The 24499-nt window shown below is 44.7% G+C and overlaps 1 protein-coding gene across 1 annotated transcript in view; it reads right to left on the reverse strand.

The window, feature by feature from the left end:
* The window catches only part of LOC138592823 (anosmin-1), a 46089-nt gene extending 30986 nt beyond the window's left edge, over positions 1 to 15103 (reverse strand). Inside the window, exons 1-2 of the mRNA XM_069663703.1 lie at positions 14893 to 15103; positions 8309 to 8356 (exon numbers count right to left, since the gene is read on the reverse strand). Coding sequence (XP_069519804.1) covers positions 8309 to 8356; positions 14893 to 15084 — 240 coding nt within the window. The 5' untranslated portion in view covers positions 15085 to 15103. The remainder of the gene's footprint in view (positions 1 to 8308; positions 8357 to 14892) is intronic.
* Positions 15104 to 24499: the final 9396 nt, after the last annotated feature.

A 24499-nucleotide genomic window follows, 5' to 3' on the forward strand; every position in this document is an offset into this window, starting at 1 on the left:
CATTTCTTATTCATAAACGACAAAATGGACTTTGCGCTCTCACTCTGTCACTCACTCCCCATTCTCACCCTCATTTTCAGTGGAAACCACAGTGAAGCCATTAACCTTAATTGTTTTCCTGTTTTCTTACCCTGAGTCATGGCACAGGCCCGACTTCAAACTGCCTCAGAATTCACATTTAGCCTGATTTCAGCCAATCCTCCAAAACAAAAAGTGATTAGCATGTCGAAAATGTATTATCCTTGTTGATAATGCTCGCAGAGACTAAAATTACAGGTTAACCAGGCTGGAACACATTTCATCAGCTGCTTCTGAATGAGTGTAAAGTCATCTGCTAGAGACTCTCCAATGCGTCTCTGACGTGCCATTAAGTTTGAAAGGACTGTAAAAATACAAAATCAGGAAGCAGATATCTCCGTGCTGAGTTGTTATGAAGTCTAGACACACTATTTCCTCAGCCTCACTCAGCCTCATGTCCTGCTAAGTCCAGGAGATATTGCGGATTTAGTTTCTGCTCTGCTGTAAATCAGCGCAGGTGTGCGCCGAGCAGACAGACAGGTAGATCGCAGAGATTAACAGACTTGAGATGCGAGTCTGCAACTTTATACGCAGCCAGCTCACATGGCTGCTGATAAATATGAAATGAGGTTTTTTTCCAATGAGCAGACGGCTGCTTATCTAACTGCCACACTTATCAGGAAGAAAAACGGGTGAAATTTTAATTATATTAGAGCTGTTGGACTCGTTCCCAGCCAATGTTGATGTTCTTTTTCTGCAACTTTAACTCCGTCTGTGCAGTGAGACGGCATCTTAAATATTCATGCAAAGTTTTGCTGTGATATTTCTTTGGGGTGGGCTGGGATAAAATTATACAGCAGTGATTGCAGGGGTGGGGGGGGGGGGGGTCTATTCTGTGATTACATAAGCTTCAAACTAACAGGAAAGTAGCACGGCTCACGGCGACACAGGAGGACAGCTGAAGGTGGCAGAGACAACAACTACACAGGTTGGTGCTTCACTTGCTCTTACAGGTAACGTCTTAGAGGTGGTTAGCCTCCTCTAAAAGTGCAGGAAACCAAACTGTGTGGATATTTGGCATCTGCTCGACTCCCACTGCTACAATTATTATGATGAGTCATACCAACAGTATCATTATGGTAGTTGTTAATGCTAACATTAGTCATATTGTTTACTGTAATTACTGGCATTGCTTCTACAAGTCTGAATTACCTGCCTCCTCCTCTGTCAGTCAGTCTCTATCCATCTCACTCTTTCTCTCTCTCCTTACAGCCCCTGTCACACATGCACCGCATGCCAGAAAATTTACACACGTCGTCCGGCTGGGCTGCACGTGTGAACGAATATTTTACCCCAACTTCATGCAGAGTTTGTCCCGCCAGCCGCCTAGCTGGAAAGGAACTTCCGGCAAGAAGCCAGGGTTAGCTGACGTTTGTATGTGCACCTGCTGCAAAACCAGAAGCGTGACACGTAACAGGGTGATTGAAAACATCCGAGGTCGAAGAAGAAGGTTCATTTACAAGACGACAAGCGGTTAAGGGCAGCGCAGAATACTTTTTTAAGAGAGAGAGGACAGTGGATAGTGTTGGAAGAGAGTGGGGACGACATGCGGCAAAGGGCCGAGGGTGGGAGTCGAGCCTGGGGGCGCCGCATCGAGGACTGTAGCCTCTGGGACGCAAAACATTTACTGCTTAGCTAAACCGGCGCCCCGTGCAGCATACTTTTTACATCATGTCCTGCCTCATGAGAGGCAGTCCGACAGGGAAAATCTCCCACTGTGAGGGACATGTGTGGAAGAGCAAATTTGGAATATTTCAGGGGCAGACTGTCTTGAAATTTTCTGGACATTGCATGTGTGAAAGGCGGCTTATGTCCCACGATCTTGGGCAGGCCAGTCGAGGCAGATGGCTGCTCACCAATGAGTCTGCTCGACGTTTCTGCCTGTTATAAGTGAAAGTAAAACAAAGTGTACAGTCTACTTGTTCTTCTTTATTGCTATATAAACAGAAATGGATTGATTGATTGATTGAGAATAGATGCTGGATCCGTGTCTCACCTCTGTCATGGCGGCTCTGAGGGAGCAGCACCCTGCAGCACCTCAGAGCGTGGTTGTGGTTTTGAACACGTCTTGCTCGAAATTATCTTCTAAAAATTTAATGACACAGACTTCTTCTTTGAATTACTCTTACATGAGTAATGACACGTTTTCCAAATCTCTCAGAGTTTTACGCACGCTGCGATCGCTGCCAGCGTCATAACTCCTCCGTTTTTACAACCAGCTGAAACGCTGCGTGCGCTCCAGCTCTGCTGGGGTGAGCTGAAACCTATACGCCTCGAGCCTCTCTGTTTTGTTTCTCGAAGCAAGGCTCGGGGAGACGGTGAGTAACCTAGCAGGTGGTGTCACAGACTTTCTTTGAGCATCACTTTAATTATTAATTTAAATGCAGTTGAGGGCACAGACAACAAAGAGGCTGAAAAAGGAAGAGGTTGGCAGAAAGTGAGGAGAAAAAAGAGGAGGAGCAGGAGGGGCAGTGCATGAATTATACATTTAGCCCACAATCAGAGGTGCCTGCCTTATTTATGAGCAAAAAGCCCACACAGCTTAGCTTAGAAGTGCGCTTTGTCTGCGGTGGAATGCAATCGCAGTTCACTTAATAGTTAATGACTCTGAAGTTTCACCCAGACACACACACACACACACTCCTCCTTCTCTTACAGGTCCTTTGCCATCTCATGTTGTTCCGCAGCGACAAGAGTCAGACTTACAGTGGCTGTAACCGGAGCCGCAGTTATCACCTACCTCTGGGCTCGGCTTACATTTCGTGACAATTAGACTCAACAGGATGTATCCATCATGTGGGGTCAGATTGGTGATAAAGAGGCCGGGCGCTGACGTGGCATGGGAAAGCCAAAACCTTCTGCAATGTTCTCGGGAAAACCACGTCAGACAGATGATTTACAGTATTTACTCAATCGTAGTGAATTCCGTCTGATGAGAGACGAACGGGATCGAATGATAAAAGCACTTCCGCAGCGCCAAAGCCATTTATTTAAACTGTCTATCGAGCTGATGTCCAGCAGCGATAACAAACTCCCGGCAGATTTTAAAGAAAGCACTTCTGTCAGATTGAAGATCCCAAAATGGGATAAAAGGGATGCCGCCCCCGCCTGCCCGACCGCCCGCTCGTCCTTTCAGTGACCACTCCAGCCGTCTCAATCCCAATCATCATCATCCCAGAAATGAGACCTGCAGATTGTGCCTCAATGTAGGCCAACAACATGTAAAACATGACACGTCGTCCAAGGGGAGTAAAGCCGCCTTAATCCCATGCTGCAGTCACATTCCAGCACTATCTCCACTTGTTTATTTGAGTCCCTGAAACACTTGAAATTCACTAATCCTACTTGGCCCTCTCCAGCCTCCACTAACAGCTCCTCTACCCCACGAGCGCTGGGGTCTTATCAACAACTTGGACTTGTGGCACACACAAGCTAAAAGGAATAACGTGCTTAGCTCGATAATTGCGTCATAACTCGTTCTATCTGCTCGGAGCGATGATTGATTTGTCTTTTATTTGGATTTCAAAAGCGGAGAACAAAGACTCGACAAAGAGAGGGCAGATCCGGGCAAGCTGGGCAGGGAGGACTTTTGGATTGAACAAAAGAGGCAAAACAAGGCGGCCCTCTTCATCCGTGATACATGTACAGTCTGGAAAATCCTTCAAGTCGAAGGCTGAAAGAAGCTGTCGATCTCGCACTCGTCCTGAATCTGTCGCGCACACAATCAGCAGGAATTATCTGCAGCTTTGACTGAAGCTGGAATAAATTGATAAGCCCACATCTACTCAGTCCATCAGCTTTAAGATTCTGACGTTCTAATCTTCCCGCCGTCAATCTGACTCTCGGCACGCTCGCCTCAGTAACCGTATATTAACAGAAATAAAGCTTCCTACTTTAGCGCCTCTCAGCGCGCAAGAAAGGTCGCCTGTAATCTATGATATTCTGCCAATCCATCCTCCGAACGGGAGTAAACACTTGGATGACGGCAGATTGTCTCAGTGTGACTGGTCATTATTGCAAAAAGAGGATTTCACAGCAGCTTTGATTACATTAATCCTTCAAGAGAATGAAATCCCTCATGACAGCGAGAATCGGGCGACGTGCGAACGCTTGATATCTAAGAAAACAAACGGCTGCAATCTAAAAGGCCTGGATGCTCCGCAGGATCAATAAAAACACGTCGGTATGAGAAAAGTGAGGATTTCCTGGGAGTGCTCATCACTCAGATATTGAAGAGAGCAGCTCTAGACAGATGTGAACTTTGACTGAGGGAGTCTGCAGATCCGCAGCCTCCTCTCTCTCGCTCTCTTCTGTGGCCACGTCTTTGCTCCTCTGCTGTGGGGGGTTTTTCTTTCTCTGCCACCCACCATGTGAATAATGAGCTCTACAGATAGCAAGCCAATGAAGCGACCCCCCCTCCCTTCAGCCAATGAAACTTAACAACCATGTCCAGATCAGGTCCTTCCTGCTGGGACTGACCAGCCCTGCTTCACACTCCTCCGCCACCCACACACCGCCTCAAACAAGAGGACAGAAACTACAACGTTGTCTCTTTATGAGACAATGAATTCGTCCACATACATTTGGACTTAAAGAATAAACTCATCTCAAAGAGAAGGTCTTGAATTTAAGAGGCAATCCAGACGCTGCCCTCTTGACAGATTGATTTCCAGTCCGGCTTGCTTTGAGGTGTCAGTGCTGGTAATGTGGCTGACGCAGGGAGGTGAGACCAACGTCTGGCCTCAACATGACCAAAAGGTGCTTTGAAGTCTGCCTAAGCAGCTAACAATCCCGGCCATAAACTACCAGCCAGCAGCCACTTTATCACGTCTTTTCAGTGCGCCTCGAATATACTGCCCACCGCCACAGAAGAGATGACCACACAAAGGACTTGTAAATGCTTTGACACACTCTAAAAGAGAAAGTGATACCAGTCCAAAGTACGTGCTTTTATTTTCTTAAAAAAAAGAGGCTGGCTGCTGATTTAAACTTTTAGGTTCAACTGACCCAGAAAGAGGAACAATCAAAGGGAAGTTTGAGAGTTTTATTTTGGCGTGAGAAAATGTGGGGGTTGGTAGGACGGGCTTTTCAACGAGACATAGTAGCATTCCAGGGATTGTTCATTCAAACGTCTACCAAAAGGCGTCCAACATGTGAAGACGAAGGCGCGTGTAATCCAACAGAGTAAACACTTCTTGTTCTCCGGCTGGTATGTGCAGCTCGGGGTGCGATTGGGAGAGAAGACGAGCGTTCCAAAGAGCCCACCTGGGACGCGCGCGACTCGAACGGCGACCAGACAATGTCGCAAAGAGGTTTTAGAGGAAAGTAGGGCCGAGTCAACAATCCCTGCTGGTGGATGTTTTATTACAAGGCTGTTGCTTTACTGCTCCTCGGCTCAGTAATCACCACTCAATCTAATTCATTGAGAGATCCGTCTCAGGGGAGGGAAAAGAACACTGGTTTTAAAGAATGTTCAGGATATTCGGTGTTTAGAGGAAAAATATGACACTTTCTCCTGCAGGATTTATAAGCCATGGCCACGTTCCAATGACTCACCGCAGGGAAACTTATCCAGGCATAATGCACATGTCCTTTCTTCTCTCCCCTCCCTGAGAGGAGTTTGAGTAATGAAGCGCACTGCTTTGTTGCAGGCCGACATTTAGTTGCCTTAAAGTCAGTCCTAGCATTTGATTTGGAGCCTGGATCACACCCATGGGGGAAAGCAAACCCGTTGCTAATATCAGCCCTGCTCTGAATGTGGAAAAGCTCCTTGGCTGGCTCCGCATGCTCTCACAAAATCTATTTTCTCTGCAGCAGCAGAAAAAAAAGAAGAACACCCTGGAGTTTTGGAAACTTTCAGGGAACACATCCAAACTTCTCAAGTTGGGGGGGAGCTCGAACAGTAGGGTGGCAAAATGACAATAGCTCATAGAAATGCTGCTGTTGTCTGTTCTCCTGGCGTCCCCCAGCTGAATGTCTGCCGGTCCACTGTTATGGCATTATAATGACTCCAAGGCTCTCCAAATGCCACCTCGCTCCGCTCTGGAGAGAGGGCAAGCAGGTTAATTACCATCACAATGGGGACACTGAAAGCCGGGACGACTCTGGTCATTGCAAACGCAACGACCGGGTTGACTTTCTCTCCGCAAATGGCAACAGGAGGCTTTGATTTCCTAAAACGCAGACAGATGGACGGGGTCACAGCATCTTTGTCTGAATTATTAGGCAGTCCGTCCTCGCATTTTCCCTCACAGGCGGGGGATCTCTTTGACGGAGCTCTGGGTGGACAGGCCTTCTGCCCTAACGCTCTCCCCTGGAGCCACCGCCTTTGTCTCTCTGTTTGAGTGCGCGCTGTTCATGAAGTGAAGAGGCTAATCAGCGGCTGTAGAGCTATTCACAGGGAACCACTGTACAGCATGGGCCCATTTGGTACAATTGTTCGAGTGGCCACAATAGCTCCGTGTTTTGACACACTACAAACAGGCCTCAAGTGTGCGCTGGAGTCATTCACGAGGACGTGAAGTGTGGGGATGTTTGCTACCAAAATATTGACTTCTGCCCGCAAATGAGACTCCAGCGCCGAGGCATGGCCACCGTCCTGAATGGCTTGACCAAAACTGAGGATACAATTAAGTTAATTAAACTCAAAGAGCTCTTGAACGTATTTGGAGAGGCAGAGCGGCAGAGCCCGAGAGTAACACAGCGCTAACACAAACATATCATTATTTTTAAGGGCTTACATCAAATCCAGACTCATTTATTTACAGCTTACAAGCAGGATAAAGACGTGCTAAGTGACATGCTTGTTAAAGCGAGAAGAACAAGAGCCGCATTACACAGTTTTTGGACATTTGAAGGGTTTCAGCTGCGTTATTATGAAACCAGTGTGCTGTGCCTGAACTCACAGCCAGCGAGAAAGCCTTTTTCAAAACATAAAACTCTGCTGAAAGACGGCGGGGACGGCCGGTGCCAAGAGTCAGCGTTGGCCATCGCAGTGGAAAGGAGAGAAACAAGTTTGAGAGCATTATGAGGGGAAACAAAGGAGGTTCGCCTTCGTAAGCACCTCTAATGCACTTTAAAGTTGCCACAGACGGTTTGTGACGTTTAAAGGACAGATTCTTGGCTTTTTTTAGAAACGTGCTTTGCCTTCAGATGCATAAATCACCACTTAGAGGTCAATAACGGCTCCTAATTAGAAGCTATTTAGCACGTTAGGACGCACTCAGGGAACATGTAAGTAGTAAACAATTGCCAGGCGGGGCACAGGAAGTAACCTTTACATTGGCAGATGTAGTCAAGAGCACAATAGCTCGGCTGTATCCCGGGAAAATGCAAATAGCCGAGGAAACAATTTGAAATTCAAAGAGGGGTCATTTTGCTGCAAGACACTGATTGTGATTAATACGTACACGCGAACGTGAGGCCGTGTTGAGTAAGCATGAGAAAAACATGCAACCGTTCTTTCCTGAATTTGCAATTAATCACTGCAGCGCTGTGATTGGCTCAATTTGTCTGCTGGGTATGATTTCAGGGGGGAGAAACTACAAATACACAAGGACTACATGCTTCCTGTATTTATTTAATCAGGAAATGTGTTTTCTGCATCCTGTTTTGACTCCTAGAAGGCTCACACTCAATCCTGGTTTCACAGTCGGCGTGTGAAGAGATGAGAGCCTTTGTCAGCTACAGGGAGCATTGTCCACTCGGACCCGGCTCCTCCAGCGGTATCATCCTTCTTATGGGAGCGTCCCTGTCTGCAGCCTACACAGCTCATCTCCGAGGGTGCCTTGTCAACAGCTCCGGGAGAGTCTGATAGACGGTGTCAGCGCCATCTTTTCAGGGGAGCTGTCAGCACTAGCTTTGTATCAACCTTCATCAGGACAGGGCACGAGGAACACAAACAAGCCCCGCGGGAGACGTGTCGAAATGCATCCGAGCGAAATTCCAAATGACAGGAGAGGGAAAAACAATCATGTTCTGCTTTCATGAATCGACAGGCGTTTAACCCCTTCGAATGTATTTAATTGTGTCCCTTTTACAAATGAGTACCAGAGAAGGGCGTTTTTTTTTTGCTCGTGCTGGTTTGTGTCAACTGCTTTCGAAGAGATTCCTGCGGGCGTGACAAAACTAGTCCTGTCGTGACTCGTGCACCTTATGTTAGATTATCCGCTGATAATGAGGCATGTATGTGGCGTGCGTCTCATTCATGGAGGAAGTGAAACCACATTACCTTGGAGCACTGCTTGTGATTCTGGCACCACACCAAGGATCCATTATTCTGTGAAAAGAGACGGAGAAATCAAGACGCTGTTAAAAACACATGAACAACAGTACACACATTTCAAAGACAGAACTCGAGTCAGCTTTGCGTGCTGAGTGCGTGTAACCCAAGCAGGAAAGTGGGGTCAACGCCACCAGGGCCTCGGCAAACCTCTGGTCAGTTTCAGCCGAGCGTGGTGACCTCAGCGTTTTCTGAGGACCTGTTTGATCTTTCAACAGACGTCCCCAAGGTCACCGAGGCGGGAACTGATGTCAGCACTCCTGTGCAGACTGCAGATACTGCCAACCTCCTCTAATTGCAAGGGAAGTGCCACCTTCTGTGCTCCAACGAGGCAAACATTTGGTCCCGATAGCGCTGTGTAATTCCAAAGCCTCTGTGTGTAAGCACGGAGAGTTGTCGAGCGAAGGACCAGCGGGGGTAAATGGCTTGTGCAAGTGGTCATTTCCTGAATTCTAATAGGGCGAAGAATTATGCTGTCGTCCTCTGCGCACATAATTGTGTTTGGACGGCAAGTGCAAGGCTAGTGCTTTCGAATAAATGACCGGCTGATCAACGTGAAAGAGGGTGAAGTGTTTGGGTGTGATGTGCATAACAAAAAGGGTCACTGAGGTCAATGTTTGAAACCTGCAAAAACAGAGTGCTTGGACATCTGCAGGCAGAACACTTATATGTTAGTTTTATGGCTGAACATTTTAGCGAACCTTTTTACACACATAAAGCAACATTTCGTGCCATATGATGAGAAAAGTCCAATATTCACTTTTCTTTTAGCTTGTGTTTGGTCTCCTCCAGCACAGCTTGCTATCTCGCTCTTTAACGGGTCAATTTGGCACTATTTTCACCAGCTAACGGCTCAGTTTATAATCAGCTGATTGGTGGACTTAAGAGCACCAATATTTGTTTTTACGTGTTGCCAATATTTATAGGACAGCTGAAGAGAGGCAGGAAGTATTGGGAGAAGAGAGTTAGCGATGACATGCAGCAAAGGGTTGAGTCGAGCCTGCGTCGAGAACTGTAGCCTCTGTATATGAGACGCCTGCTCTACCAACTGAGCTAAACCACCGCCCCAAATTCTATTTTCTATTTAAGGGAGCAATCGGCCCCTGTAAAAAGCCACTGTCAGTCAAAGCTGGTGTTCTCTGTAATCGATAGAAGCAATCATATTTGAAATTGGCGCCATAGCTGTGGAGAAAGTTGTACAAACAGCTCGTGGTTTCGCCCATTCTACATTCCTACAACACCCAGCATGCATTGCGCCCGTTCCTCTGAAAGGAAAGGCCGCTCAAAGCTGCTTTTTCCATCCATGTCACATTCACCCATTCACACACACATTCACACACTGATGGCAGAGGCTGCTACCTCAAGTGTCCAACTGTCAATCAGTTAAAACATTCATACCCGATGGCTATGCCACCAGGAGCAATTTGGGGTTCAGTGTCTTGCCCAAGGACACTTCGACATGTATACTGAGGGAGCTGGGGATCGAGCCTCCGACCTTCCAATTGAAAGACAACCGACTCTACCACTGAGTCCAAAATACGACGCAAATATACCGGTGGATCGTTTAAATAATCTGCGGGTCTGCAGTCTACATTTCAAAACAGACGATTTTGAACGAGACATGACATCGGAGGTGGGCGTCCTAGATTGAGGAAGTGTCGTTAAGCGAGCTCCCTGGCCTCCTAGATGACGCGTTTTACGTAGTCTGGTGCCTTAAAACAATGCTACGAGAGCCGTGAGAGTGAACCAAAATAGTTGATTTGTGGGCCATCACACCAAAATAATTAGCTATATAAAACCAAAAAAGCTACGTCGATGGTAGCTACATTTTTGAGGATTGAGTACAGCAGCTTTAAGTTCTACTGCCCCTTTGTCGACTATGTTCCCAATACATCTGGATAAGTGATACCAAGTTAAAAGTTAAAGAAGTTCAGAGTTTCATTAATGAATTTGACCTGAATCTGAGCCTCACTTCTGGACGTCCCTGCGCTTCTTAATAAAAGTAATGAAGCAGTTGGACACAGCCAAACTTTAGGGGTCTGAAGGCAAAAAAGTCTGCTTAAGTTCAATGTCAAGTTCAAAGCCTTTTCCTACAATGTAATCCAGAAGAAATTTCCCATGAGACCTTGGGAGAGAACTTATCATTAAAGGGTTTAATTTGACATCCAGTACCAGTAAGTGCTGTGCTTTTAGTGTCAAGGATAATGGTCGAACGGCTTCAAAGGAGTCTGTGATTGTTTGGTCATGTCTTAAGAGAATCACCTCGACAAAAAAAAAGCGCAGATAAGGATGAAAAATACACGAGTCTGAGCGCCAAGGAGACTTATAGTTGTTTCATTTGGTACCAAATGAAAGTGGAAAAGAGCGCTAACTTGGCCGAGGACTTTGGTGAGCATCAGCAGGTTTTCTGACCTTTTCTGTGTAATAGAATAGCTTCACAGTGTTCGGCCAAATTTTGATTAAAATATGATTTTATCCTCATGAGTGCATCGTTTTGTACTGTATCAGATGATTAAATCCTTTGTTGTGTTTGCTTAGTAACTTATTAAACCAATCAAACCAGGCCAAACCTCATGTTGTAAATAAAACCTTGACATTTACACTGGCAGCTATCGCCTCAGGATAATTTATACTAATTGTCACAACTCTAGACCGTGTCCTAAATCATCAATCGTGCTTTTTTGACACCTTTCCTCGCCCATCCATCAGCGGCGACAGGCCCGGATCCACAGAGGAGCTAATTTTGCTATGTGACAGCATCCCCTGTAGCGGAGAAGCTCAGCAGGATGTTGCCCCAGCTGTCCAGGCTTGACCCCACCATGTCAGGGACCAACAGGGGAATAATTATAGGTCAGGACTTCATCCCTCTGACTCACCGTGACATTCCTCTGCAGGCTGAACATTATGCAGCGCTGAGGACTGTCAAGGACTCCTCGGAATGAACGCTTTCCAGATATCTTCCGGTGTGACCGGGGTCGAGGAGACGAAGCCAGACGGCGGTCTGCGAAAAGGTGAACTCGCTGCTTTGTTGGTGACAGCGGTGGAGTCGTGTAAACAGGGGGGTTTATCACAGAGATGCATTATGGCGGCTGTCAGCTGAGAAGGCAGAGCAGGTGGCCAGGGGCGTGTTGTATTGTCTAGACAACTGAAGGGAACATGGACAAAACCCCTTTTATCTCCGAGGATAGCGTTCCACCTTTTGAAAGTGGAAATCTTTTGTTTCCTGCGAGGCTCTGATTTGGATTAAATAGATCTCGGTTTACACTCGTGAATAGTTTCTGAACTGCATTCAGTCTTGTCGACAATTTTTCCAGCATTCAACTGCTGGAAAATCCTGCTAGCGTAAGAGGCCGTGTTCATTTCTAACAGGATACAGGACTTCAAAGGACAGACGGGTGTCTCTACGCGTCCTTTGACAGCCGACGGGTCCTCAGGCGACACCAAAATAACTGATCCTTCAGGGCACACATGCAGCGCTAAAATAAAGGGCCTCAAGATTTAGGCTCTTACTTGAGTGGGCGCGACTGTGTGGTCACTCTGCTCATCAATTATTCACTTTATATGAATTATTTGACAGGGGCTCTGAAAGTGAGCTAATGTGTTCAGCGCACATCCAATGTTAACATAAAAGGGTGTTTGAGAGATCTGAAACAGCGCTGGTGTAAAGTTGTCCCCACTCAGGAATGAAGGCTATTTGTCAAACGAGGGCGTAGCAGCAGCGGCGGCGGCGGCGGAGGGCTGAGATTTACACACAAGACTGTCATGGTTTAAAAGCATTTACAGGGGAGGTGAGGCCAAGCTACATAGACCCCTATTCATCCGCTGTCTTCACTAATGAAAAAGTCCACACATGAGACGAGCGCTGGCTGCGGTTTGATTCCACCGCAGGTTATTTAATATCAAAGGCGAAAAACAAGGGGACACGGAAAAACTCCTTTCCAATGTTTTTTCTTCCCTTCGCTCAAAAGCACAAATCTCTCCGTTAAGATGCTCAGACGTTACAGCAGAAGAAATGAATGAGTGGATTTAAAGATGTTGGCTTTTTATTGCTTTGACTGTAATAACAAGACCTCATGGACACACCTTGTTTTTGGCTTCACGCGTCCCCACATAAATAATCCACTACAAGGCTGATGCTTTCAGAATACATGATTGCACAGGGCTCCCAGCCCGCTCTTAATATTTTAGAGTGTCCGAGGCTAATATTTACGGTTGGGTGTTGCCCTCTGTCTATCGTAGCGGGGTGACAAGTTCCCCAAATGTGGAGTAAAATGTCAATAAATCTCTATTTGGAAACGCTTTTGCGACGATAAATCCACAGTTGCAATAAATCTGACAACTAATGGACGACCCATGGGTGTCCTCACTCTGAGCCTGCACGCTTGTTTCCATTTCACACTTATTCATAATTGCGTCAATTAAAATAAAGTCTCTGATTTGCCCTCTTGATTCAGCCGCACTAAAAAAGGAGAGACGCGTGGGTGTTCACAACATCTGCAAGCGCTAAATTCGTCAAGTTTGATTCCAGTTTTCACACGATGATCGTATTAACGCCGATATGAAAAACAGGGGTTTAGATTCCAGACAATTTGTCTCTTGTATCGCGACCAAAATAAGTAGAGGTCCATATAGATTACGAGATATCAAGTCGACACAATAAAGTATTAAAAAATAGCAGCCAAGGCGTTTCTTTCCCACTGACATGGAAAGTTTTTTACGTCCTGGTTTCCCTATCGAGGATTAAACGACCCCTGAAGGATGTCCGAGTTGAATTAAGAGGTCTGTCGTCTCGATCGCTGGAGTGGAGCTCGGAGCTGTAATAAGATCTGGCGGAGGAAGGAAGCAGATCCACCTGTAGGTTGTGCTGACTGAGCATGCTCCGGTGTTGTGGCAACAGCACATTAGAGCTTATCACATTTAGCACAATTGGGCGCCGGCGTTTAGCAGGAAGGTGACCTCTGCGGAGCACGGCCTCGGTAGCTCGGGTGCGCGTATCCTCTGCATGCCTATGAGGTGTGATGCTGGCATTTATTGGCAGGGCCAGGGGGTAGAGGGCAGGAGGGGGGGGGGAGGATGGGGCCATATGTTTTTGCAGCTGACCAGACCCCCCATTTTCACATGAAAGGACTGTTGACAACACAATGCATAAGACAGTGCTTGCAGATTATCAACAATTGCCTTCTATTCTTAGACGCACACGCTCGCTCAAGCAACCTTTGCTTATCACTTACCACAAAAATGCTTCTCTCTTTAGACAAACACCTCCCCTCCAGGCTGCCCCAGACTCTCAGGCTCTGCACTCAATTATATCGACTATTAGCTGTTCATTAGAGGTGAGACTTCCATCACTTATTCGCCTTCTCAGTCAGCTTGTGACTAATTTAATTCACCAAGTTTGCAACCCAAGGCAGCAATATACTGTTGGAATCCTTTCAAAATAAAGCCCCGACGCTGCTCGCCAAGTTGTGAATTAAGAAACACTGTTTTCAATCTGTGTCCTCTGGATGCACGGTGCTGCTATTCTCTATCTGTTTGTTGTTAACAGCACTCATCCCTCAGCACATTTGCGTCGTCTCTCTTAGCAAAACAGCCTGAATCAACAACAGTAGGTGCATTTAGAGCTGCTCCACACAATCAATAAGTGCTTTCAAAGTAAAGTTAATTGGTGACAAATAAACACACAAAGCACTCCTTTGATTAATTACACCCATTTACAATTTTTAACCTGCCCCACAGTGTTTCCTCGCAATTAGGGATTCATTAATGCACCTTGGGGGGAAGAGGAGCCTTGCAAATGCAAATGCAGTGAGTCTAAAGGCGGTCACCGGATAGATAGCTGGTGAAAGGGAGCAGAGGGGAGAGGGATCAGTGACCAGACCTTTTTTATTCTGGAGTCCTGGGAGGGGAACAGTGTGTCCAGTGGAGGGTGAAAAACAACTTCTGACACCACATGCCAAATCACAGGAAGAATACAGCTAATTTATAGAGGCTTAAAATGAGATCTGCAACATGTTTCAGGGGACACTGCTTACTTTGAATGTATAGGGGTGTGTATAGATGCCTTAAAAATGAATGAACGACTTAATTTCATCACATAACAGAAAGGGTGTCTCATTTTTACTGTATAGCGAGTAATGAATGGAAACTCTGAGAGGCGTCCATCATCTTTTAGTCTTAAAAACACTGCACTGCATTAGGGACCATACTGTATGAAGCAACTTTACAAGCAACTCAAACCTTCGTGTAGGTGCTTATATCCGCAACTGGTGCTTTTATTTTGGCGACTCGTTCCGTTTAAACAGGTCTAATGTCTTGTCAGTGATTTATCCTGACAGAAAACACAACGGAGAAAGTATTTCAGCACCATTAGTGACCTGCTCCTGTCGCCTCAGAATGGACAAACAGGTTTGAATCAGGAGGTAAAATAACCGACTGGCACATGTTTATTCATTAATAACACGACACTACGTGTATTTCTCATTTTCACCACGTTTCCAGAAGTTTCTGAGTGTGCGCCCACATGCTCTTCCTACCTGAGAGTGCTTGAAGAAAGCAGAGATGCGAGTGATGTGCAGACTGAGGCATCTCGAGGCGCATCTTGCTCGGTAAATACTGGCAGTGAAGAAAGAGTCGTCCTGCTTCCTCGCGGACACACTTCCCGGGCTCGTTAGCGCTGTAATCCACAAACACAGGCTCACACACACGTTCAGGCTCCGGCAAAACATGGTCCCGCGGTTGTGTATTTAATCCCTCCACGGTTAGGACAATACTGCGTGCAGGCTCCGCCGGAGAAACTAAAGAAACTTCAATTATACACTGGGGAGGAGTCACGGGCTCACGTGCGCTGCGATTGGACGGTCGCTTGGTGACTGACAGACACGAGGAGCGTTGGAGCAGGTAGACTGCTGCATAGTCCAGCACCCTATTCAAAACAAGAGCAGGTTGTTCAGCATAACTTGTAATGTACTCATAACTTATAATGGAATGAGCCGTTATATAAATAGAAACAGACACATGATTCAGCACCATAATGGAGAGTGCACAACAATATCTATCTATCTATCTATCCATTAAGTTAAACAGAGCAATCACTTATTGCTGATTCTATGCTGGAAGAATATAATTCAAAGTAAATAATACAGAAACGCAATTAAAGAGTCCCTGCACTGATTTGGTATTCCATATCCATAATGTTTGGGGAATCACAAGAGACAGATGAAAGAACAAACTGTCAAAATCGAAGCAACAGAGGCCAAGATATCCAGACTTTTAGTCCCCTAGAGTGGAAATCCTACAAGTCCCATAATGCAACTTGACAGCATCTTTCATTAGAGCCCTTTGCCTCAAAAAGGTCAATCTACGCCTCTCTTTTGCAATACTTTATCCTATTAAATCAAAGTCCAATTAGAAGAAATACTGATGACATCATCAGTGTGACATCACTGGCAGAGTAGCACCCCTCGTAAAATCAGTGGAGCATAACAATAAAAATACTTCTGCCTTAAGAAACATGGAAAAACAAAAGATGTATTACCATTAATCATATTTTCTTTTATTCATGACATGTTTTTCTGCTCTCTACCACCATTTGTCTTCATAAAATGCCCCAACAACACACTCAAACATCACACACAATAGAAAGCTAGCTACACACCTGCCTACTCTAATACAAGCAGGAGGGTTAGACCTACTGCCACCTACTGATGACACAACCCGTCAGAAATGTGGACGAGCCAGGTTCTCTGCGTCAACCCCTCACATATGGCCTCGGCGCGGCTTGCCAACATCCCAGGGAAGCCCTCTCCATTTAGCTCTCGCCTCCCAGTTTAACAGTAGCTTGGAAAAACAATTCCACTCGGAAAACTATTAAAACCATCCTGACTAAATTCCTCAGGATGGACTCCCAACTTCTGGCATCATTCCGTAGCCTGAGGTGTGGAGAAAATATGACATGTAGGAAAAGCTTGAAATCCTCGCTATTTATTGGAGTGAGTGTGTAATTAGAAAGTTCCCTCAAGGGGTTAACAAGACACTCCTGCTTTTGTCAGCTCATGGAGTACTTCCCTGAACCCCATTACAGCAGCAGCATAATGAAGTTTTATAGGTGTTGCTCTTAAACTGCGCGCAGAGTGGGAGTGAACACACACTTACACAGCATCATTAGATTTGGCTTGAGTCGCCATCTTGCCTTCAGCCAATTCGACATTGTGCCAAACAGTTTGACTCTAATATGCCCATATTAGGACATCCTGAACCGCAGACACTGTCTTTATGATGGGGATCATGAAATCAAACAATAAATTCCCATCAAGCACACATTCCCATGTCACTCTGCTCAGTGAGAGTGTGCAGGCCCCTCTAATGAGAGCTCTGGCTTGTTATAGTTTCGCAAAAAGTCCGGCCATGTATCATACAAATCATCCCACAGCTCTCTAATGATAAGATGGATGTGCGCGTATTTCCCTGGTGGTCTCAGACACACAATGTAACTCAGAGTGAGAGATCCCCTGCTACTCTTAAAATATTTAAGCACGGATGTCTGTGTACCTTAAAAACAGCATAATGGCTTAATTTGTTGCCTTATTACAGCCATGTGTGGTGGGTGGGTTTTTTATAGTGTGCAGTGAAGGAAACACACTGTCTGTGTGCGGTCCTGATGTCTCCTGCAGCCTGTGGGACACGGATCCCTCCGACGCCATGCTTTCATTGACTGGGATAAGCCTCTGCCAATTGTGAACTCAGGCTATAAAGATAAATCCAGAGAGGGGAATGTTTGTATGACGGGATTTTATCTACAACTCACGTCACTGCATTCGTTCACACCTATGTCTGCAGTGAGTCACTGTTAACAACATGTGTTTACCTAAACAAACAGACCTGCGCATGCACAAAGTGACTCATGATGCAGGAGACAATTTGCATAAGAAAGCGTGCAATTCTTTCCCTGTATGGTGCACCATGTATTTATGAATGACTGTGATTGGTTTAAATGATTCTCCTTAATGTTTGCAGACTAATTTCAAAATAAAAGCCTTTCCGGTTGATCCCTATGCGCTAATGTCAAGCTAAGAAATAACAAACTAACACTCCCAATCGTATTCAAGATCCCCTTTGCTTACACTGCGCCCTCTTTTCTCCCTCTTTACTTGGCGAAGTGATGGATAACTGGATACACTGCTGTGGTGAGGGACCGGCTGCAATCCCAGGGCTGCAAAAAAATGTGTCTTTCTATCACATGACCTGACAAAAGGCATCCGAAAGACTACACACACCAGTATCAGTTTTCAGCCTGCATGCTCCCAGAAGAAAGGAGAAGGAGCCTGGCGATCAAACACTTGGGTATCTTTGATCCTTAAAGGTGCAGGTGGACTTGATGGATCGCAACTTTGATGAGAGGCAAACCTGGATCAGAGGAGACAACCGGCTTCTGTTGTGAACACTAGCAAACAAAAGAGGGGATTAGTTTAGATGGAGGCAGTATTCCATAGAGGTAATTGAAGTTTTATGAACAGGAAGTGGAAACAAATGTAGATTTAAGAGTGTGTTTAGATATTTTGTTGTATTTCTGAGCTAAAAAGTGCCTCATTCGTCCACTTTTTTAGTTGCAGAAAGAAGCAGTATGTCAAGAAGTGTAGTAGAATAACTGGGCATGTAGGTCATTCTAATGGGGTTGCATATGTAAATATTACAGCACTGCTTTCAGGATCTAATCACCCCCAACAGAACAGGTTGATACCCGCTAATAGATTAGACAGATCAAAGATCTTCCTTTTGATTACAGCAAACACTGTGAGTCTGTAATTCCACCTCACCTGACATTATCAGAGCTTAATCTGCCCAGGCTGTGATTTAATATAAATCAAATTTCCTGACTGATACTAATACAACCAAAACACCCCGAGGAAAAACCCAGCAGCCAACGCTATATAGAAAACATGAGGTCTAACCGTGTGAGCGTGCTACAACAATGACATCATCGCAAAGGATATCTGCTACAGAGTCATCGAGCAGGCAGAGGCTGCAAACGCTGAAATGCTGTCCAAGTTAATATGTGACGGTTGATTAGACACCTTTCATCACATGCCAAGTTAAGAAATGAACGCAGCGCACGCGCACAAATACACACACGCTGTTTATCCTCTTCTAAGTCGAATAACATGTTATGGCAAGACACAGTTCCTCTAAATGAAGGCAGTTTATTAAAAAGTCAGTCTGACATTTTATCTGATATAACTGGAGCAAGATGATTTGCATTGCAAGCATTTTAATTATTCCCTTCCATTAGCAGATTTTATTCAGCGCTGAGTATTGATATGTGAGCCACAGGGAGAATATGATATGGGAAATGTTGTGTGCATCTCTTGCAGAGAGGCATATATTGATTTGCATCTCTGCTTATTTGATGTTACGCTTTTATTTTGAAATGTGTCTTTAGGCCTGTCAATTCAGGTCAAATATAAGTGAATGGTTATGTCTTAAACTAACAAAACACTGTACATGGGGAAAAATGTCTCCTGATAAAACCCTTCAGACTTGTACAGTCAAGCTTTTGTCTATTCATAATTTCAAGTGTGTTCTCGAGAATTTCCCTGTGAAAATATTTGTCCTCTATATGAGGTTGGAAAAACCTTCTAAATTGATGCCTGCATGCAACATTTCCCGTCTTTCACCACGTCTCAAAAACAATGTGGCGTTGTCCAACACAAGCTGTTATACAAGTACAAACCACCCACTCAGAGGTGAGGTTACATTTTGGTCTCAGTTTAGACAGTGACGGTTGACTGACAGCTGAGTGTCCCTCGGCGGCTGTTAGCAGGCCGGATGACTGCACCTTTTTGTGAAGTGTTTATTTTCAGATTGGGTAAATAGACAGAGGAGGAGAGGAGAATGGGGTTATGAAAAACACTCATTTTCCCTGAACAAAAACAGAGAAAATGCAATCCAAATGAGGATAATCCGAGTGCTTATTAATAGGCGTTGTACCGTCTTGCGCCACTAGATGGCAATGTGTCCACATACAAACTTCAGGTCCAGACATGTGCTTTGACACCACTCTCTTTCCCTCTCCCTCTCTTTCTTTTTCTCACAATATTTTCCAGGAGATGATCCAGCATTAATACCCAACAATGGGGAATTTATCAGGAGGATTTTGTTCTCTCGTCTGAGGCAAACAATTACCAGATATGATGGAAAGTAGAACACATTTTGAAACTCAATGTAATCTCTTTTTCTCTGAGCCTGTCACACACACATTCACGCACACACAGATAAACACACACAGCCCTCACAGTGAAGCCGGATTTAACCATGTTTTATAACCTAATTTGGTAGGGAAATGTTAACAGATGCTCCCTGAATCATTTTATTTCATGTATCAGATCAGGGAGTGCTTGACATCTCCATGTGAATGACTTTTATCACGATGTGTGATATCACAGTTTGTTCTTTCCTCTCTGTTATACAATCCCAATCCTCAGACACATGTTAATCTCCATTGCTTTTCATCATCACAAATATTCAGCAGGAACAACAAGAACCATTACAGCCGTGCTCAAATGTCGTGTCGTCTGTCAGGAGGTCAGGAGGAGAGTGATTATGAAAAGTGACATGTCACATGTTGTGTTGGGTGCCTGGCTGAGTGGAGGCCCATTACACAGCATTATGTTGCTATGACAAAGCAGGAGGCTGAAACCAGTGATCCACTGCACAGCAGACATGCCCATCCCCCAGCCTCTGAGCTAACAATACAATGTCACTAGGAGATCAGAGCTCCTGTGAGATCTTCCTGGCTACAAATCATACAGGAGGAATGTGTTAAAAAACGCCCTCGGGTTGTACACTAACGCTAACCCCACCCTATATTTCCAGTAAAGCTCCCCAGCATGGCTTCCATAGGTCTGTTATCATGTAGCTCACTGACTACCATGGATGCAGAAAGATATATCAGAGACATAAGATTTAATGTCAGGTAAACAAACAACATGAAGCTTTAGGTACATAATTTTTGAATACATTGGAAGATAGCATCATGCATAACTCAAGATAACAACTCGTACAATAGTCTCAACGGAAATTCATCTGTGACGTAGACAACAGTTTAACTTTAATATCAGCATTAACCATTTTAACACCCGTCGTGATATGTTGGAATTGTATGATGCTAAGGACATAGCACTGATGATAGTTTCGGTTTTAGCTATATGTAGCTGTAACTGACTAACATGGCAACAAACATGCTCACTCGGAAAAAAGATTAGTTTGACGGTTTAGGTCTTGCTGACAGTACAAAGATTTTTACCACACTCATATCTATCTTTGAGGTAAATATGTAGCAGCCGGTTAGCTTACATTAGCGTAAGGCTGGAAACAGCTAGCCTGGTTTTCTCTGAAGCTAATAATATCTGCCTACCAGCAACATTACAGTTAATAAATCAAAGTAACAATCCCAAAGATCTCTGTTTTATTCTTTTCGGCCAGACCAATGGCAATAAGCGGCAATTCCCTGAAAGTGTAGTTTCAACTAAACAATTTGGCTAAATGCTAGCAGAGCAGAGGGAAGAGTGGGATCAAGTGCCTTTATTGTGCCTTAGCTCGGCTAACCCTGAGGACTTGTGATTTTTTAGGCTAGTTTCATACCTTTGGACAAAGTAAGGCTAGCTGTTTCCCCAGCTGTAAAGCTAAGTTAAGCTAGGCAAAATTGGTAGCTGGATTCAGCTACTTCCTGTTTTTACTGCAGATACGAGAGTGGTATCAAGCTTGTTATTGTAACTTTCAGCAATAGGGCAAATAAGTATATTAAAGCGGACTAACTGTGATGCACTATTCTACCTATGTTATCCCTCTTCATGTAAAGCAGCTAGTATTTTAACATCTCATAACTAAAGGAGAAAACATACTGAAAAAAAACCAAGTAGCTTCTGAGCAATCTACAGCTCAAGAGGGACATTCACAACTGTATAACTTAAATGTCACTGTATGGAGAAAGCATTGTAAAGTCAATGACTGCCATTGTGCTGGAGGCGGAGGAAAGGGAAGGCGAGTCTGTTGGATGCCCAGGTCACCAACCCTTGACCTCTGTCCTCGACCCTTGAATCTCTGACATCTGTCTGCTTTTTCCCGCCTTCACCCCTCCCCCAATTCTGTCAAAGGAATTTGATTATGGTAAGGGCAGGAATGTGGCATCCCAAAGTAACCTAATTTTAAAACTCAAATGTTTATAAAACAACCACCAGCCTGTGGAAAACATACTGTATAGTTAACTGTAGCTCTACTTTGTCAATTAATACATATACTTTGTAGAAACCAGAGCATTTACACTTGGTAATAAAGGCTTTAGGTTATTTTATTATGAGTTCCTTTGTCTGAAAAATAGGTCTGTATGCTATGACATAACAGTGTACATAGAAAGCCTGCGTAGAAAGCCAGTGTAGATGATTGCAGTGGGGGAGGGGAGGAAGATAGTGGGGGTGGTGTTGTACAGTGAGTACACAAGGGTTGCTTTTTCCCTCTTACGCCACAAGCTTGAGTGCACACACACACACACACATAAAGAGAAACACACGCACACAAATAGTGAAGCCTTTTCCTCCAGACTGCTCCTGACAGCCCGGCCCCAATGCTCCTATTCTCTTTACAGTGTAAATAAAGCAGCAGGGCTTAGGGAGCTAAATCCAATATGTCAATGGACACCAGAGCACAATGAGGAATAGATACCCAACTGGATATTCCCCTGCTACAGACCAAGCTTTCCACGCGCTTCCCTGGCCTAATAACGACACAACAAGAGTCGTGTGACTCGCTGCACCCTTCCCCCACCCGTACATATTACCATTGCTCCTCAGTGCTGTCTAGAAAGGTCATGTGACCCTCATCAGCTTCCCGGGTTGGGGGAGGGGAGGCAGATTGAACCTGTTCTTTGTTAGGAGGTCAGCCCCAGCTCTATGGCAGGAAACGCTCCTACCGTACAGCATGTAATAGAAGTGCAGAAGGCGCAGAAAGCAGTGGAGAGGGATTAGAGGCGACTGACTTGAGTTTGAGCATTCAGGCAGTAGAGAGGAAGCAAGCACGGCTCACGTAGCGCAGCACTTAGAATTACAAGTGGTTTTAAAAATGGCACGAGGTATGATGTAAACGAAAGAAATATAAGAGGACCAATTTTAGATCTGATGTCTGTTTTTATTAGCACGGGTTCAAATGTCTGGGTGTAGTTAATATAAGCATGGCTTTCCCGCTATTTATAGCTGGAGAGGGAAAAAAGTCAAGCAGGAATATTTGGATATTTAAATTAATGGAAATAAGTATGGAGGGGGAGTATTCCTTTGGGGGGAACCAGCTACAAAACTTCAGAATTTCAGTGCATTCCTACTATTTGCAGATGATGTTGTCCTTCTTGCTTCATCAGACCGTAACTTCAGGCAGTTTGCACTGAAGTGTGACAGGGTTTGGATGAGGATCAACACTTGGAAAATCCCAAGGGAAGGTTGCTTTGAGGAAAAAGTGGAATATATATACTGTACATTGGGTGGAGGCTGAGAGAGCAGCTATATTGAGAGGGGAAGGTTTGTATTTGAGAATGATTGTAAGGTAGTGTGTCGAGGCCGGGACTCGCTCATGTCACGGCTTTGACACCTTGATTATTGCTGTGAGCACAACATATTTATTTAACAAGGGTGGATTCTACGTACATTAGTTAAACACCAGATCATACTGTGTGTGTGCTCTACCACAACACAAGTATGTTCGCTTTAAAGATTATGCTCCTCATTGACGTGTGAACTAAAATATTAATATAGATCTTAACCAGGATTAGACTTGTGTGCATCCGTGCATCGTAAACCTGCAACTCGTACACTGGAACGCATCACAGCAAAATAGGGACATTATCTTCAGTACCCTTTGTAGAAAGGAGTAACTACACTAGCTCAAGACTCAGCTTTTTCATGAACTTAATGATACTGGTGCTATCGATGATGACATGGAGGATGTTGCTGATGTTGATTAGGATGATGATGATGACTATATTGACCTCGTTTAGTGTCACTTACTGACATTGTTCCCTCCTGTCTTGATCGTTGCTCGTGTTGTGTTAACTCTCAGATGTACGTCACTTTGGACAAAAGCGTCTGCTAAATGAAATTGAAACTTATGAGTGTTAAATATCTTTCAAACACCTTGGTATGCAACACTCAAAAGGCGTAAGACTGATAGAGGAACATACAGTGTGTTTGAAAATTTAAGTGGGTCTGTTTCAGTAAAAGAACGGATGTAGGAAATCTCTAATATGTCATTTTCTGGAAATGAGACGCCTCATATCCTCTTTGAAATCTATATAACACATTCGCTGTCAAAGCGCTCTGAAACTGTTATTTGGCAGAGTGGAGCGCTGTATCCATTTATCTGCTCTCATCAAATATAGATTGCTCTGGAGAACATCTCTGACAGGGCTCGCTCTGTAGCATATGGCTCTGATACCTACATGTGCACATCAGAGGGCTGACTGACATCCGCATGCTCTCTGTGAACTGCGTGTTTAGTTTCATTGTCTCGTTCTGAATATTATAGCTCCGGTGGTAAGCTTTCCTAAATGTGCTTCCTGTGATGATTATGAACCGCATAAAAATACGGAGATAAAGAAATGTGGCAGCAATTCCCTGCAATAAAAACAGGTGCAGCCCAACTCTTAAGACCTACATTGTTGCAAAACTAATGAGATAACATCATGGTTGCACAATGAGACATTCCTTTATTACTATGAACACCGTCACTGTAGGTTCATTATGATGCCTGTCCAGTAACAAAAAGTCTAGTTTGCTTTAGTCTCATTGCTGCAACATTAAACAGGGTGCAGGGAATCACAAAGAAAGACACACATTCATTTAGAGATTATTGCGCAACCTGTTAGTTTATTGCATAACTCACGCTTAGTGATGAGTGTGTGGGGTGGGTTGGGTGTGTGTGGGGGTCACTCGCTTTACAGCTCGTTGGAGAAAACGGTTCTTTAGTTCATACTGAGTTATTCCGCAATACACCATCTCAGTGTCATAAATGCCCAAAAGAGAGAACATTGATATCAATACACGGAAAATCTTCCCCCCACAAAAACTATGCTTGCAGAAAATTGTAGTATACTTTGTATAGTAT

The sequence above is a fragment of the Semicossyphus pulcher genome, unplaced genomic scaffold (assembly GCF_022749685.1).
Source record: "Semicossyphus pulcher isolate SPU_LCO1_2020_fin unplaced genomic scaffold, fSemPul1.0.p SCAF_15, whole genome shotgun sequence".
In the NCBI taxonomy this organism is placed as follows: domain Eukaryota; kingdom Metazoa; phylum Chordata; class Actinopteri; order Labriformes; family Labridae; genus Semicossyphus; species Semicossyphus pulcher.